The 16,762-nt window shown below is 56.3% G+C and overlaps 1 protein-coding gene across 3 annotated transcripts; it reads left to right on the top strand.

Moving 5' to 3' along the window:
• The first annotated feature begins 570 nt into the window (after window positions 1-570).
• On the top strand, window positions 571-16,501 carry TTYH1 (tweety family member 1). Of its 3 annotated transcripts, XM_053608057.1 has the most exons (14): window positions 571-815; window positions 3,955-4,133; window positions 6,154-6,265; window positions 7,079-7,299; window positions 9,275-9,370; window positions 10,570-10,642; window positions 10,958-11,033; window positions 11,463-11,518; window positions 11,727-11,819; window positions 12,125-12,217; window positions 15,244-15,386; window positions 15,521-15,566; window positions 15,877-15,957; window positions 16,128-16,501. In XM_053608057.1, exons 1-13 carry the CDS (start codon window positions 690-692, stop codon window positions 15,913-15,915), a joined length of 1,353 nt encoding a protein of 450 aa, XP_053464032.1. In that variant the 5' UTR covers window positions 571-689; the 3' UTR covers window positions 15,916-15,957; window positions 16,128-16,501. The 3 variants fall into 3 exon arrangements, with proteins under 3 accessions (XP_053464032.1, XP_053464030.1, XP_053464031.1); XM_053608055.1 differs by lacking the exon at window positions 15,521-15,566; XM_053608056.1 differs by having other exon boundaries at window positions 15,877-16,501.
• The last annotated feature ends 261 nt before the right edge of the window (window positions 16,502-16,762 follow it).

Raw genomic sequence — 16,762 nt, 5'->3', positions numbered from 1 at the left:
TGAGGGGTCTTTACACGGGTATACTATCATTTAATACATTCTGGAGTTTTTCTATACATACAGGAGGGTTTGTCTGTCGACACCATGTCCTTATATAGGCTATGGGGGGGGGGGAACTGGGAGGAGGATTTTACCCAAATGGAGGCATGTCTTACAGGTGAGAGCACTTTTACACACAGAAGTGAAGAATTTTTATCCATGGAACTAACTGGCTGTCCTTTGTAAAATGCTGTGCAAATACAAGCGACCTTTACAAGGACATTAGGTTCCTCATAAAGACACGGGGATCATTACATCATTATGTTTTAGGGTGATATAACAGCATGAGGGGCCATACACGCCCAAGAGGGCTATTTTCAAGTCGCTGTACAGCTCAGCTCTCTCGAGGCCCCCGACGCCGCAGCACCGTACTTCCCACGGGCAGCAGGTAGGAGCCCGGGACTAGAGGGGGTCGGGGGGCGGCGGAGTGCCAGGAGCCGGTGCGGGCGCCCGTAGTCCCCACTGCGGCCACCAGGGGCAGCACCGTCCCCGCCCGGCCCGCGCCTCCCCCCAATCTCCGCCCCCCACCCCCTCCCTCCCCCCTCTGCCGCTCCCCTGAGCCCCGCCAGACCCCGCTCCGCCCGCGCCCCGCTCGACTCCGGAGGCTCCCGCAGCCCCGGCGTCCGCCCCGCTGCCCCTCCCCGGGGGCCATGGGGGTGCCCCCGGGCTACCGGCCTTCGGCTTGGGTACATCTCCTCCACCAGCTGCCCCGCGCCGACTTCCAGCTCCGCCCGGTGCCTAGCGGTTTCGCGCCCCAAGAGCAGGAATACCAGCAGGTGGGAAAGGGCGCCGGATCCCGAGGGGCGGGGGCGAGGCTGGGGGCCAGAGCTTCGGGCTCCCCAGGAAGGAAGGGACTGGATCTCAGATTCTTGTGTTCTCCAGGGCGGGGGGCCGGGCCCGGACTTTGGGGTATCTGAGGGAGGAGGAGCCTAGGGCACCCACACCTGGAGGTTCTCCTGGTATGGGCGCCGGGAGTCCGGAGCCCCAGCTCTTTAAATAAGGAATGGCCATGAACCCCTGAGTTCCAGAATAGGAGACTGGATCCCATGGATTCTCGAGTCCCTGAGGTCTGCCCCAGGAAGCCAGTCTCCAGGGTCATCGGGAGGGTAGGTCGGTTCTCCCTGTCCTAAAAGATATCCGCCCCCCATGGAATATGAGCTGGTAAACGTGTCCCAGTTAAGGTGGGGCCCGGGAGGTACAGGACCTGATAATGGTGGAGAGGGAAAACTCGGGGTTCTTGGATGGGATTGAGATCCTGAAATGGGGAAGGAGGAGTGGAGGTAAGGCCAGCCAGGGCTGGGAAGTCGAGGTCGTGCTGGAAGAGGAAGCATCTAGAATATCCAGTCCCAGGACAGAAGGGTGGTCGGGAGTTGGAGGGTTGGAGGCAAAGGGACGCTGGGTTGGGGGAGCCGCCTGAACTATACACATGGGTCCCGGAGGGTGGGGCCAGTGTGGGAACCTCACAGAAGCCAGGGCCCCTGGGGAAGGGGCCCAGCTTGGGGCAGCTCCAAGGGGCGAGAGAACTGTCCCCTGACCCAGTTTAATTCGAGTCCTTGACTTTGAGATTAATGAGAAGAAAGGCTTGGCCGAGCCTGGGAGTGGGTTGGGGCGCTGGGCGTCCTGACGCGCCCCAGGAGGGGTCCTGGGCCCTGCGCGGGGAGGGTCTGAGCCGCTCTGATCTGTCCTGGGTGGCTGGCGGGTACTGGGATCCGGGATTGGACAGCTTAGAAGGAGTGTGGGGGGGTCCCAGAAAAGCGGGGAGGGGGATGTGTGCTGCGTTCTGAGCTATTTGGGTCATGGCTGGCACAGCCGTGAGCAGCTCCTCCCCGCCTACTCCACGCCTCCCCCTCTCACCGCCAAACCGGGACCGCCGTCCCCTCGCCCACGGCCTTGCGGTTACACAATCACAACTTCAACGCTGCCCCACCGACTCTGGTCTTGGTGGGGACTCACACCTGCTCAGGGTCACCGAGATCTCCCCAGACGCTGAGAGGTCCGCTCCAGCGCAGGTCTCCCACAGTAGCACACCCGAGCAGGAAATTCCCATCCACGAAGACAGCCACCAAGGGCACAGCTGGAGACAGCACCAGGAACCCTAGGATGGGGACCTGCAGGGACACACATGCACTGACTCATATGCACACTCATACACTCACACGTACACACTTATTCCTGTATGCACACTCACACACACATACATGCTTGCACACTCATACTTGCGTGCTCATACTGAGAACACACCCACACATACTCTCACCTGTGCATACCACACACACACATGTTCACACACATGCACACATATACTGACTCACACTCAACACACACATACTCACATACACTCACACATTATACATGCCCGCATCCTCATGTGCACACTTATACTGAGTCACCCTCAACAGATACTCACAAAGTCACCTGTCCACACTCACACGCTATCCATGCTATCCACACGTGCATGCTTATAATGACTCACTCAACACACATATGCACTCACACACATGCTCACACTTGTACACTCTCATGCATGCACACGTCTTGACTAACACTCACTAATACGTACTCACCTACACATATATCCACAACTCACATGTACACATATCACGTTGTGATGTGCTCACACACATTCTCACCCAGTCCCTCATACACTTACACTCACACACAGTGTCTCACACATGCACCCAGACACCACTCACAGACACTCAAGGAACTGTGCCCAGAATATACAAATGCCAACAGATGTGCTCTTTCCTCTCACACTCACACACGCTCAGGTGTATTTTCAACTCATAGCAAATTCAGTCAAAGGTAAAATATCCAGTCTCACGTCAGAAATGCAAAACCTGCATAAACGAGTGACACAATCTACTGCAAGCAAAAGGCAGAAACGCTGTGGTTTAGGGGAAACTGCCTTGGCATGTCCGGAGATGTGGTTCTCATCCTGATGTCCCCACCTGCTGTGTGGCTAAAGACACACCCCTGCCCTGCTCTGGGCCTTTGCCACATGGGCACCCCCTTATTCTGCAAGGCTTTCCGACTCCAGATGTGGTTTCTCTGCATGCCTCGGTCCTCACAGGCTCTGGCTGTCCTTTTCAGTCTCTCTCACCTGCCTCACTTCTTTTCTGCATCACTCTCCTTTGATCTTTTTCTTTTCCTCTCTCTGTTCTCTCCATCTCTGGTTTGATCCCTGTTGATCTGTTTTTTTCTGTCTCATCTCTGCACCTCTCTGTCTTTATTTCTCCTTCCTTGGCTGTGTCCTTCTCCCTCCATGCTCCTCCCACCCACCATCCCATTCTGTCTTCACCTGAGTGTGTGTGTGTGTTTGCACGCACACACGCAGGCTATCAAAGAGTCCCCCACCCATCCCTGGGTGCCAGGCTCATGCTACAGTGGGGTGTGGAGCTCAGTGGCAGGGGAGAGAGTGTGCAGGGAGTTGGGAGGACTAGCAGAGAAGAGAGGGGAGGAGGCACATCCCCCACCCCCAGGCTGGCATGGAGCTCTGGGAACAGGCACCCTCACCCACCCCCAAGCCCATACTCTACCGGGGGAGCCTCAGCAGGTTTTGGGAAGATGTTCCATTCAGACTGCTGATAGCAGTGAAGAGAAAACTGAGGCTCGGAGTGGGGAAGGCCCCTGCTGAAGGTCACACAGCCATAGAGTGGGCAGAGCAGAACTGGAACCCAAGGCTCAGAGACCCCTCAGTTGGAAACTCCTGCAGCGACCTATCTCTAAATCCCAAAGCCCAACTGCCACCGTGGGAAGGGCTGGTGACCCCTTCCTTCACACTTGGCCAGGGGTGCTTTTCATGCCTACTGTGACATCCTGGACCCAGAACCCCCAGCTACACACACAAGAATGAAGCTCTGAGTCTTGAACACACCAGTCCCCACTGAGACTTAATGTCGCCCCTTCCCTCAGGCCCTGTTGCTGGTGGCGGCCTTGGCAGGCCTGGGCTTGGGCCTTAGCCTCATTTTCATCGCTGTCTACCTCATCCGCTTCTGCTGCTGCCGCCCCCCAGAACCCCCAGGGGCCAAGAGCCCCCCGCCTGGGGGAGGCTGTGTCACTTGGAGTTGCATTGCTGCCCTTCTCATCGGCTGGTAATGGGGCCCCAGGGTGGGTGGGCAGTTAGGACGGGGCTCCCCAGGCTATCTATCAGCCTTCCTGGAGGTGTCCTGACACGTGGGAGAAGCAGTTGGGAAGGACACTCAACATTATTTTATCCCACTACTGCCTCACAGCTGGGAGAATTGTTCCCATTTATTAGATGAAGGAACTGAGACTTCAGCAGGAAGTCACTTTCCCAAGGACAGCCAGCCTAACAGGAAAGCTTAGGGGATAAGATTTGGTTTTGGTTTTGGTGGCTATCCTACAGAATAGCTATGCAACCTAAAGGAGTGATAGAATCTCTCTAGGCCTCAGTTTTCATACCTGCACAATGGGTGTTAGGGCACCACCCACCTCCTAGTTATGGTCATTCTAAATGGGAGATAACACAGTGTGTGCATGGCAGTTGTCCTCAGTAAGTTCTAACTAGCCATGTCGTTTATCATTCACGGAGCAACTCCTTATTGCCAGATACTGAGCCAGATGAAGAGTTCCTCACGTGGCTGCGCTCCAACCAGGGAGGCAGACAGCAGACAGGCACTCACAATCTGAGGGCCCCTATTCCCATTCCATGCCCAAGCCTGAGCTGGTCTAACTTCTTCTCCCAGGAGTGCCGCTCCATTCGGGGTTTTGTGCACAGAGTAAAGAGGAGGGCTCCAGGAGAAGCTGGAGGGCAACTTTTTCAAGGCTGTGTGGCTTCAGGTCCCATGTTAGTGGGAGCTCAGGGGGGTTTCTAATGTAAACACTCCATTTTCCAAGAGCCAGTTCTGAGCACAGTCCCTTTCCTGGCAGGGTAGCACCCACCAGGTCATGAACAACTGTCCTATTCCACAGATTAGGGGACTGAGGACTCCAGAAGGCCAGAGAACTGCTCTGAACCTATAGCTGGCAAGGGGAAGGACCTGTGTGGGGGACCCACAGCTGCCAGTTGGAGGGATTCGAATAGTGTAGTTGTCTCCTACAGACACCTGAGCCCATCACCCCAGGCCTGGGCTCACTGCAGGGAGCAGTGTTTGTGTCCAGGGTGTGTCCTGAGAGGGCTGGGTACCCTATAGCCAAGATGCTTCCTCATCAGGCCCTTAAAGTGGGGGTTGGACAAGGGAGGTGGACAAAGGCCCAGTGGGGGAAAGACACGGTTCCAGCCCCCACACTCTGGGAACAAGAGGAGCTTTGTAAGACTCTGGAAAATTATGCGGGGCACTGGGCATCGGATCCCAGGGCTGGGGGTGGAGGCTACGGGGGCTGGGAACTGTGAGGGCGTCCAGCTCCCGCCTCCTCCACTGGGGGACGCGGTGCAGGGAGGGGAATCGTGGTCCACATTCAGGCCCCACAATGGAGCTTTGTGTGTTGGCAGGGCGGGGGCAGAGCAGGGGTTGGTGGGGGTAGCTTCTGGCCCATCCTCCAGCCCTCCCTTGCACATTCCCTTGATCCCCTCCCAGCTGGCCAGACACTTGGGTCCTGGGATGGGTGGGAGAGGGCTGAAAACTCTAGTCTTAGTGACCCCCAGGAGATGGTAGCAGCTAGGGGTGCTTGCACTCTTAGGAAACTCTGGAGGTGGGGTACAAATGCCTGGGCCCTGAAGGGAGCATGCTGAGGGCTCTAAGGATTCCTAGGACAAGTGGCAATAATGGAGGCTTGGCAAAGGATGCAGGGAATAAGTCTGGGGCAGGCAGAGGATGACCTCCCATCCTGGGCTGGGCATGGCTGGAGTTCTGCTCTTGGAACATGCGAATTAAATCTGGGGCTCCCTCCCCTCTGCCACTCCACCCACCATTAGCATCACAATGACGTCCCTAGCTGGGGGAGTGAGGCCTTCCCGTTGCCTTGGCAACTGATGGATGGGGGCTGAAGTCGCTCTTTTCCCACGGCAGGCTGGACCAATGGCATAAGGGCTGCAGATGGGATGGGTGAATAAGGAGGTGGGGCAGAGGGGATGGGACAGGACTGGGGGGGAAGATGGCCCCCAGGGTCCCAGGACCCACTGAGATTTCCCCTCCCTCCTCCTTTTCTCAGCGCCAGCATTGGCATCGGTTTCTACGGTAACAGCGAGACCAGTGATGGGGTGTCCCAGCTCAGCTCAGCCCTGCTGCATGCCAACCACACACTTAGTGCCATTGATCACCTGGTGAGGAGGCCAGTGGCCAATGGACCTCAGACCCACACCTGAATTGGTTCCCCTTACAGTGACCTTGGAGCCCTACACCCAGGGACAAAGGGATCCAAGCCTGAGCCCAGGCCTAAAACTTAAGACGCCAGACTCAGAACTTCATACTCAAACCTGCAGACCTCAGGCTGCATGCTCAACCCCTGACATTGGTTGCAAATTGGGTCCCTTGAACTAGATATGGAACTTAAGGCCCAAACCCCAAACCCAGACTTACACTCAGGCCCAGGCCCAGACTTTAACTGGCAGCCCAAGCCAGATAGAGAACAAATCTAGGGACCCCAGCCCCTGCCCTGTGACCAAATCCAGGACCATTGGCCCAAAAGAGAGGTTGGGGATCTCAGCCCTGAGACCCAGGACCCAGACTCAAGGCCCAGCTCCAGGATTCTGGATCTTCAGGCTGAGATGTGGCCTGTCCACAGATCTTAGATTTCGTGTCCAGTTGCAGACCTTGGATCATGGGACCCCAGCTAGAGACCCCAGAGTCTAGAAGGCAGATGCAAACTTTAGATCTAAGACTCCTGACTTGATACCAGTCCTGGGCTGGACTCTATGCCAAGATCAAGCCTCCCACCACCCAGAGCTCCTGAGAGAGGGCACATAACTCTGCTAACTGGACCACAGGGCCCCTCCCAAATCCCTTCTCTCAGTCTCCAGACCCAGGTCCCAGACACCCATTACTGCGTACCCCAACTTCACCCTCAAGCCCCTGTCCGTCAACTGTGGGTTCCCCCTAGAAGTCATCCCAGACCTCAAACTCTGCTCTGTCCCCAGGTGCTGGAGACAGTGGAGAGGCTGGGTGAGGCGGTGAGGACAGAGCTGACCACGTTGGAGGAGGTGCTTGAGCAGCGCACAGAGCTGGTGGCAGCTGCTCGTGCAGCCCGGAGGCAGGCAGAGGCTGTGGCCCAGCAGCTGCAGGGGCTGGCCTTCTGGCAAGGCGTGCCTCTGAGCCCCCTGCAGGTGGCCGAAGAGGTGTCCTTCGTGGAGGAGTACAGGTGAGAAGCTACCTTCCAACCATGTGTGGCAGTTGTTCTCAGACTAGGTCCCCAGAGGGATAATTGGCAATGTCTGGGGACATCTTTGGTTGTCACATGGGGAAATAGGTGATGTTACTGGCACCTAATGAATGGAGCCCACAGACACCACTTGCATCCTACAATGCACAGGAGAGAGTGATCCAGCTCCAGTTTTGGCTGTGATAACGACATTGACAAACACTGCTGTGGAGCCACGGATTGCATACCCATGTACTGACCCATTTGCCCACTTGCCTCTAAATGGCCCACCTGACCATTCATGCACTCATTCATTTTTTGACTCGCATGCTCAGCAAGTCACTCTTGGACCCAGGCACTCCTGGCAACCCTCTCATTCACTTGTCCGTCTGTGTGACACATGTATTCATTCAGCAAATACTTATTTAGCACCTGGTTAGAAAAGCCATGTATGTACACCATTAGGAACCTAGGCTCTAAAACCAGACTTCCACTTCCTAACATTCAGACCTTCAGCAGGTGACTGTCTATCCCTGTGCCTCTGTTTGCCCATCTCTAAAATGGGAGCTGTGGTAGGGCTTCCCTGACTGGATGTTGAGGATCAGATGAGTCAGTGTCCATTAAGTGCTTAGAACAGCAACCAGCACACAATGAGCATAGTAGAGGGTGGATGTGGCAGGAATAGGGGGCAGAGCCATGCACAAGAGGCAGCAATCCCTGTTCCTGTGGCTGTGCCCTTAGTGGAAGGAGTCAAACACATCCTCTACAAGGGGGTGGCCATGAGAGCTTCAGAAAATATTAAACAGGAGAGGGAGGAGAGTGGGGACAGAGCACATGATTTGTGAGGGGGTCGGGGAGGGCCAGACTGAGAAGGTGGCACCTGAAGAAGAGGAAGGGCTCGGCAGCTGCCTGGGCCACAGCCTTCCCTGTGGCAAACATGACAGTGCCCTCATCGCTTTGTCCATTAGTAATTACTTCATTCACTCTGGAACCCTGGGCCGAGATAGGGAGACTTTGTCCCGGAGTCAGAGCCAGAGCTGAAACACCCAAAATGAGGTCACACTGAGTGACAGCAGAAGCAGACAAGCCTGCATTTGAGGGAGTCCATGAGCTTGGCCTCAGCTCCCTTCGGGGGAGCAAATACCAGGAAATATCTTTTAGGTGCACCAACTCTAAAGTGCCTGCCACTTCATACAGTCTTGCTGCAGCTGTTCACAGGCAGCTAGGACACCTGCCCTGGGGGAAGCAGTTGGGGGCCAGGGTCAGGAGTGAGTCCATGGCTGCAGGGGGACTGCAGAGAAAAGGTTCCGTTCAGTGAGCACTTACTACGTGCAAGGCACGGTGCTGTGGCCTCCCCTGCATTCTCCTCATCAATCGCAGTGAACCATTATTACTTAATAATTAGTTATTGAAGTACATCTACACTCCCTTATTAATGCTCAGGCAAATATTAGAGTGTGTCCATGTGCCTGGCACTCTCCTAAGCCCTTTACCTGTATTTGTTCAACTCACAGCAACCATTCAAAGTCAGTGCTGTCACGCTCCCCATGTTACAGGTGGGGAAACTGAGGTATGGAAGGTTACAGTTTCTGGGGCAGAGTTACCTAACCGGTTGAGTGGAGGAGCTGGGGTTGAGACCCACGCAGGCTCTGCCTCCAGACACCTTGGGTGGTACAGGTGAGACCCCTGTGCAGGTGTGCACCTAGGGGGTGAGGGGCGGGGACTCAGAGAGGCCAAGTCACATGTCCACGCTCACAGACCTGTGTGTGGTCTGCCAGGGTACAGTTTCAGGTGCTCGGAACCTGTATTCTAAACTGCTCCAATGTCCTATCTCCTGACACACCCATATCACATGTGAGCCAGGCTATGGCCCAGGGAACTAAACAGGCAGAATTGGGGATGAACACAGGGTGCTGCTTGGCCTGGACACCTGAGGCTGGGTTTGCTGCATCATCCCCACCTTGTCCCCTCCCAGGTGGCTGGCCTATGTCCTCCTGCTGCTCCTGGAGCTCCTGGTCTGCCTCTTCACCCTCCTGGGCCTGGCGAAACAGAGCAAGTGGCTGGTGATTGTGTGAGTCCAGGCAGTTCTGGGGGCCCCTTGCTAGGCTTTTGCCCAGAGCTTCTCTGGCAGGCAAGATCTCATTCAACCTCCAGACTCTCTTCCACAAGGGCCACGGTCCTTCCTGGACTAGGCCAGGCCCTGTGCTAAGGGCTGGACAAACAGAAAGGGATGGGGAAGACCCCCAAACAGGCAGTGCTTGTAATGTGACACATGCTGAAGTCATGGGAAAAATAATAATCATACTTGCAATAAAGAAGAGCATGATTGCTGAGGTCTATAGAGGGCTGTGCACACTGACTCCTCCAGTTGCCACAACAACCCCATGGGGGAGGTGCCATTAGGTTCTCATCTGGCAGGTGATGGACGCAGGAAGAGGCGCCAAGTCCAAGGCTGATGGCCCCTAAGTGGCATGGCAGAGCCACAGGATCCATATTCTTATTTACCAGCTCACTAAGTGCCAGACACTCCATGGAGCCCTCAGGCCCACCCTCCCTGCTTAACAGAGGGGGAAACTGAAGCTCAGAGAGGTTGGGCCACTTTCCCAGGACCACACAGCTAGGATTTGCTAGAGTTGGGATTCAAATCGGGCTTGCCTATCTCACTAGAAGAGCCCATGTATCCTCTCTGCCCTGGAGGAGGGGGCTGTGCCTGCGCCCATGTCTCCCCGAGGTGAGGTCATGCCACCCCATCCAGGCCCCCTTGAGACTTGGCAGTAGAGGAGCATGCCTGCAGCAGGTCAGGTCTGGGAGTGGAGGCCTACTTGGCCCCCTAGGAGCCCCTCCTATTTGCCTACTGCCAGTGCTGACCCCACCCCACCTCGAGAAAAGTCCAGAGGGTGATATCAGCCCTGAGGTTATCTGAAGGCTGGCCAGGCTGTGGATGCACCTGGAGGCATGCAGGGCCCTGTGGTCGCCCGGAGTCCCAGCACAGGGCAGGGCAGAGAGGAGCTGGGATTCAGGCTGCAGACCTGTCTACCCAGAGTTCTTCTCACCTCCCCCTGGCCCTCATCCCTCTGGGCAGGGGCCAGATGTTCAGGCTGATGTCAGCAAATGCCCACCTACCCTACCTCCAACTTCTCTGTGCCTAATTCTGATCCTCCAGGCCCTGGGTAGGGGGGTGGTGGTGGGCTGGGATGGGGGTTAGGGTGTGGGGGCTGAGGTGAGGTACAGATTAAGAACCCTGAGCCCAACCTCCTCCATCCACAACAGGATGACGGTGATGAGTCTCCTGGTTCTCGTCCTAAGCTGGGGTTCCATGGGTCTGGAGGCAGCTACAGCGGTGGTGAGTGCTGGGGATCCAGGCCCTGAGACTGGAGGATACTGGAGATCTTAGATCCTGGGGTGGGGTGGACTCCAGTGTTCAAGTCCTGAGAGGAAGGAATTTGGGGACATTATTAGTCTGGGGGAGACCTGGACTCCTGAGTCTGAGCAGGAAAGAGGATCTGGGACTCCTGGGCCTGAGGAGGGAGGAGGGCTGGTGATCTGGACCCATGGGTCTAGCATAGAAGGTGGGCTGGGGAGCCAGGCTCTGGGTGCTGTGGGCATGTGGAATTGGGGCAGTTTCAGGTCTGAGCCCCTTTCCTGCTGCCTGACTCAGGGCCTCAGTGACTTCTGCTCCAATCCGGACACCTATGTTCTGAACCTGACCCAGGAGGAGACAGGACTCAGCTCAGGTGATTTTGGTGGGCGGACCTGGCTGGTGGATGCAGGCCCTAGTTTCCTGGGGCTCCCTCTGTGTCCAGTGCTGTAGGGGATGGGGGTACACAGCCCTCTAGAAGGGATCTCTCAGCACGTCTCCTGAAAGGTGGGACAGATGGCCAGATAAAGCTGCTGGAGCCAGCAGGAGGGAGGGGCAGGATAGGTGGTGGGCTGGGCTTCAGGGATGAGAGAAAATGGAGGAGCACTGTAAGTTAGGGATTCCCAGGGAGAGTGTGGAGACCTGCGCGTGCTCAGGCTGCGGCTGGAGTGGCAGGGATGAGGGGCTGGTGGGGTAATGGTCCCCAAATGGCAGGTCTTGGGGGCTCAAGGGAGAGCTCCTGAGCTGGGGAGGGCCCTGGGATCCCAGGCTCACGGCCCCCTCCCCGCTCTCCCTCCCACTTCAGACATCCTGAGCTATTATTTTCTCTGCAACCAGGCCGTGTCCAACCCCTTTCAACAGGTTAGGGCTGTGGGCAAGGGTAATGGGTGTTGAGGGGACCAGGAACCCGGACTCTCAGGGGAGGGGGGCGGGGCTGGGGCCTCGACTTCTGGGTTCTGGGGAGGATGAAGGTGCCAGGGGCCCAGAGTTCTGAGTCCGGGGAGAGAAGAGGAGAGCGGGCTGGGGGCGTCGGCTACTGGGTCCCCCTCCCTCCCTCTGTCTTCTGCAGAGGCTGACTCTGTCCCAGAGAGCTCTGGCCAACATCCACTCCCAGCTGCAGGGCCTAGAGCGAGAAGCTGTTCCACAGTTCCCTTCAGCGCAGGTCGGTGGGATAAGCTCCCCGAAAGGGATAGGAGGGCAGTTTCAGGTCTGTGGGAGAGGAGGGTGGGGCGGGGACGAGACCGGTGCGGTATGGGACCTAACAAAATATAAAAGGTTGGTGGGAATGTGGGCGGGAACTGAAGCACTGGTCGGGTCTGACAGAGTGGGCGGGGCCCGTGGTGTGGGCGGAGACTTGAGAGCTGGGCAGGTCTGCCAGAGTGGGCAGGCGGGGACTGCAGAGGCGGAGCCCAGGCCTTGGCGGGGCCTGAAGAGTTGGTGGGATAACTACCTTCCCACCCACCACAGAAGTCTCTGTTGTCCTTGGAGGAGACGCTGAATGTGACAGAAGGAAATCTCCACCAGTTGGTGGCGCTGCTTCACTGTCGCAGCCTGCACAAGGTAAACCCTGTCCCTCTCCCCAATTCCTACCCCTCAAAGGAGTCTCTGCCTCGACCCAAAGAGCAACCTCCGTCTTGCCCTTGGACCCTTTCCATTACCTCTGAGAATATCGATCTACCTATCATCTATCTACGCCTCTGTCATGTAGGTATTATCTATATTCCTTCTTTCCTCCCTTCCTCTGCCCCCACTGCATCACCCCTCCACTCCTACTTCCCCATCTGCTCCTCCCACCCTGTGAGTCGTGGTCCCCTCTCCTCCTCCCTCCCTTCCTCCTAGAGGCTGGGAAACTTAAGAGTTCTGAAGCAAGACTGCCTGGCTCCCAGCCCTACCTCTAGTCCAAGTCGCATAACTTCTCTGAACTTTATAAAACTGGGATTACAAGGACAGTGCCTGTGCAGTCCTTGCGTGTGCTATCCACACAACAAACAGGCAGGGCACCAAGAGCAAATGTCTGGTGTCCTGCAGACTCACTCCACTTTGGGCTACACTGCAGGCCAGGTGGCCACTAGCAGGTGGGCGTCACTGAGTCTTGCTTTTCCTACCTGTACTATAAGGAAGAAAGGTTGGTTGTGAGGGTTGAAAAGAAAATTCCCCTTCGAAACAGTGAGACTTGTTTTAAAACACAGACCTGATCGTGCCTTCCCCTGGTCAGTCTTCCTATCATAACACTTGGCATGAGGGACATACAGGCTTTACCACGTCCAGCTCTGTTGTGTTTTACAGGTGGTAATTCACTGACTCCTCATAAGAACGCTATGAAGAAGGAACTACCATTATTATCCCATTTAACAGACTTGAGATGAGGTGCAGAGAGTCAAGCAACCCTCTCCCAAGATCACACACCCAGCCCAGCCCATGCACACCAAGGGGACGGGGCCTTCTGCCCACAGCCAGGCAGTTGCCAGTTGTGTCCCTTCTGCCTCTGAAATGTCCTCATCCATTTACCCCCTGCTGTGGCCCAGGCCTCCCCATCCACTGGAGGAGGGTGCCGTCCCATCTTCCAGTTTGCCACCCAGGCACCCTAAGACAGGGTTGTCATACTCAGCAAACAGCAAATAACCCTTAACTATAAGTATATTCTGTGCAATGTCGAGATACTTATACTAAACAGTTATGCTTTGGCTGTCTTATGTCCCAGTTTACCTAGACTCGGAGGAGTCTTGCATTTTATCTGGCATCCCTAACCCAGACAGATCCATCTGCACCAGAGCTTGGGTCTGAACATTTCCTGCTCCTGCTCAGATCTCTACTATGGCTCTGTTGCCCTCCAGGCTTCTGAAACCAAAGTGGGTAGGGGCAGGCTGGAATCCACATTCAGAGCTGCTGAGTATGCCAGCTGAGGAAGGTCAGGGCTCCAGGGTCACTCTGCTGTTTTGTAAGAGGGTCACCAGGGGCCCTGGGCAGAGATGGGGCTGCAATACAGGCCCCCAGACTCTTTTGTGTGTGTGTGTGTGTGGCTGGGGGGGGCAGCTCAGTCTCTACCTTCCACTGGGTAATGCTCCATGTAACCCTGGGCTTCCATTTCCCCTATCTAGATCTAAGAGTCCCCACAATAAAGTCAGGGACAATGGACTTCAGGAATGTAGAGGAAGAAGGGCAGGCACTGGAACCTCTGAGAGTCAACTCCCATTTCACCTCTACCCCTCCCAGGCTGTGTAACTCTGGGCAATTGGCTGTCCCTCTCTGGACTTCTTCCCCTACTGCAAAAAGCAACAGTGTCACGGAGCTTAGTTTCTTCTGCCTTGCAGAGCTGTGGTGGGATGAAGGGAATTTTGTATGTGCCTGATACTTTCCAAACAGAATTCCCCATGGAGCTGGTGGCCCCTCCCTCAGACATCCCTCAGTAACAGGTACCCACATCTCTCCGGGGTGCTCCATACAGAAACTCAGGGACACCCTTCTGCTCCCAGGCCTGCCCTCCCACAGCCATCTCAACTGCAAGTTGTATATGGCCCTTCTTCTGAAATCTATCTGGACTCCAACCACTGTCCAGATAGCTAACACTGCTGCCCTGGTGCCTGTGGTCCTCACTGTCCACCCGATGACCCCAGGAACCTCTTCCCTGTCCCCTCATGCCCTCCCCATCTGTCCTCCATGCACCAGCCAACAACCAGGTGAGCCTTTTAGGACATAATCCGGTCAAGTTCTTTTGCTTAAAACCCTCCAGTGATTCCCCCAGCACACGGATTAAAATCCCAGCTCCTTGCCCTGACCTACAAGGCCTGCGTGGTCAGCCCTGTATGTGCCTGTCCCTGGCTTCAGCCCCTCCCAGACTCCTCCTCACACCCCCGCACCAGCCCAGGGCCTGGCTGCTCCTTGCTGGCCACATCCCCGCAGCAGGGCCACCTGCCCCACACCTCTGCCCTTCACTGCCCCCAGGTCCTTCCGTCTCATCAGTGCATCGTCCTCTGAAATGACCATTTTCAGTCCTAGTTACTGAAGTCTTCCATTTTGGGGACTAGTGCACAGCAGGCTCTCAGTTACCCCCGCATTCAGCAGGGCAGCTATGCTGATATACTCAGCACTCGCCTTGTATCAGGGGCAGAGTACTGTGTGCCCAGTATCACTCTCAGCCAGGGGGGTCTTCTCAGTGCATCCTTCTGAGTCAGCAACCTATCCTCAGGGACATTAGCAATGGGCGAATACATCGTTGGTTGTCAGGACTGTGGGAAGTGGTGCTCCTGGCTCCTGGCACCTGGCAGATAGAGCACAGGGATGCCACTCAATACACCCTGCAGCACCCAGGACTGCCCCTCACTGCAGGGAATGATCAGGCTCAAAACGTCAATAACGCCCAAGGTAGGAAACCCTGCACTAGACCAGAGCATAGCTGACATGGTGACTAGGAGTGTCACACCAATAACCTCATCCCATGCTCAGAATAGGGAGGCAACAGAGGCACAGAAAGATTGGGTGGCTTGCTCAATACTGCACAGCCAGGTGAACAGTCTAACTCCTGTTGTGCAGAGTCAGAGTGTGTGTGCTGGGTGGGGACACTGCCCAACAACACCCTCCATCCCCAGGACTATGGCACAGCCCTGCGTGGCCTGTGCGAAGATGCCCTGGAGGGCCTGCTCTTCCTGCTGCTCTTTTCCTTGCTGTCTGCAGGGGCCCTGGCCACAGCCCTCTGCAGCCTGCCCCGTGCCTGGGCCCTCTTCCCGCCCAGGTCAGGAGGGGAGAAATGGCAGGGCCCGGAGGGAGGGGAGAGGAGGGCAGCAACTGGGGACCACTGTTGGGGGGTGCAGCCTCCTGATGGGTCCCCCATCCTGCCCCTCTGCCACACCCCTCATCGCACCCCAGTGACGACTATGACGACACAGATGATGATGACCCTTTCAACCCTCAGGTACTGGACCCCTGGGTCTGAGGGAGAGTGGCTGGGGACCAGGAGCCCTGGGTCTGAGGGAGGAGGGGATGGGGTCAGGACCCCTGAGTCTGAGGGAGGAGGGTTTGGGGGTCAGGATCCCTGGGTCCGAGGAAGGAAGGGCTAGGCGCCCTGACCTGTGTCTGAGGGAGGAGGGACTAGGAGGCCTGGGTCCCTATGTCTGAGGGAGGAAGAGCTGGGAGCCTGGACTCCCGGGTCTGAGGGAGGAAGAGCTGGGGACAATGCCAGAACCCCATTATATCCCCTCCTCTCACTGGATTCCTCCTGGCAGGAATCCAAGCGCTTTGTGCAGTGGCAGTCGTCTATCTGAGCCTCTCCTCCCGCCCACCCTGGAGCCTGCCTCCCCTCTCCGGTGAGCTCCAGAGAAACACCCCAGCACCCACAGCCCAGCTTCTGTCCTCCTCACCACACCCCAAGGTGCTCCAGGCATCAGAGCGTCAGTTGTGAGCTGCCTGCTAGGCGTGCCACACCCTGGTGGCCCTCCAGCCTGCATCAGTGCCCTGTCTCTGCATCTCTCTGCAGTTCCTTCTCTGGCTGCCGGAGGAGACCCCACTAACTCAGCCTGACTGGGCTCTGATCACTAACACTGGCCATGGACACCTTGTGCAAGACTGCCTCTCTGCCCTGGCCCCGTCTATCCATAGCCATGGGAGTAGCTAAGCAGGCAGACCAGGGACCAGGGCTGGCAGGGTAGGGGGCAGACAGATAGCCCCACAGCCCTTATCTCTGGCTGCCAGTCCCATCCGTGGAGGGTCTGAGCTTGGGGCAAGGGACATGAGTCGCCCCTGTTGCTCCTGCCATGCCCCAGTGGGCTCCAGGCCCCTGATCTCAACTTGTGGCACTAACTTGGAAAAGGGTTGATTTACAATAAAAGGGAAGACTTTATTTTACAAGCAGCTGCATCCTCCTTATTCCTCTCCTCCCCCAAACCACCTCCTGGTTGGGGCTGGGAGGTCCCTTCACCTTGGGCCTCTCTCACTAGGCCTCTGGCCTTCTAGCAATTCTGCTCCTGTCCAGACTCAGTGGGGGTTCCAAAGAAATTCTTAAAAAAAAATTTTTTTTTCCCTGATTCTAAAAGTAATATATGTGTTCTAACACAGGAAGACACAGACATCTCTGGCACAGAATAGATGGCCCAGAAATAGATCTGAGAGAGA

Source organism: Nycticebus coucang, chromosome 10 (genome assembly GCF_027406575.1).
Source record: "Nycticebus coucang isolate mNycCou1 chromosome 10, mNycCou1.pri, whole genome shotgun sequence".
In the NCBI taxonomy this organism is placed as follows: Eukaryota; Metazoa; Chordata; class Mammalia; order Primates; family Lorisidae; genus Nycticebus; species Nycticebus coucang.
This window is presented reverse-complemented; position numbering and strand designations above follow the sequence as displayed.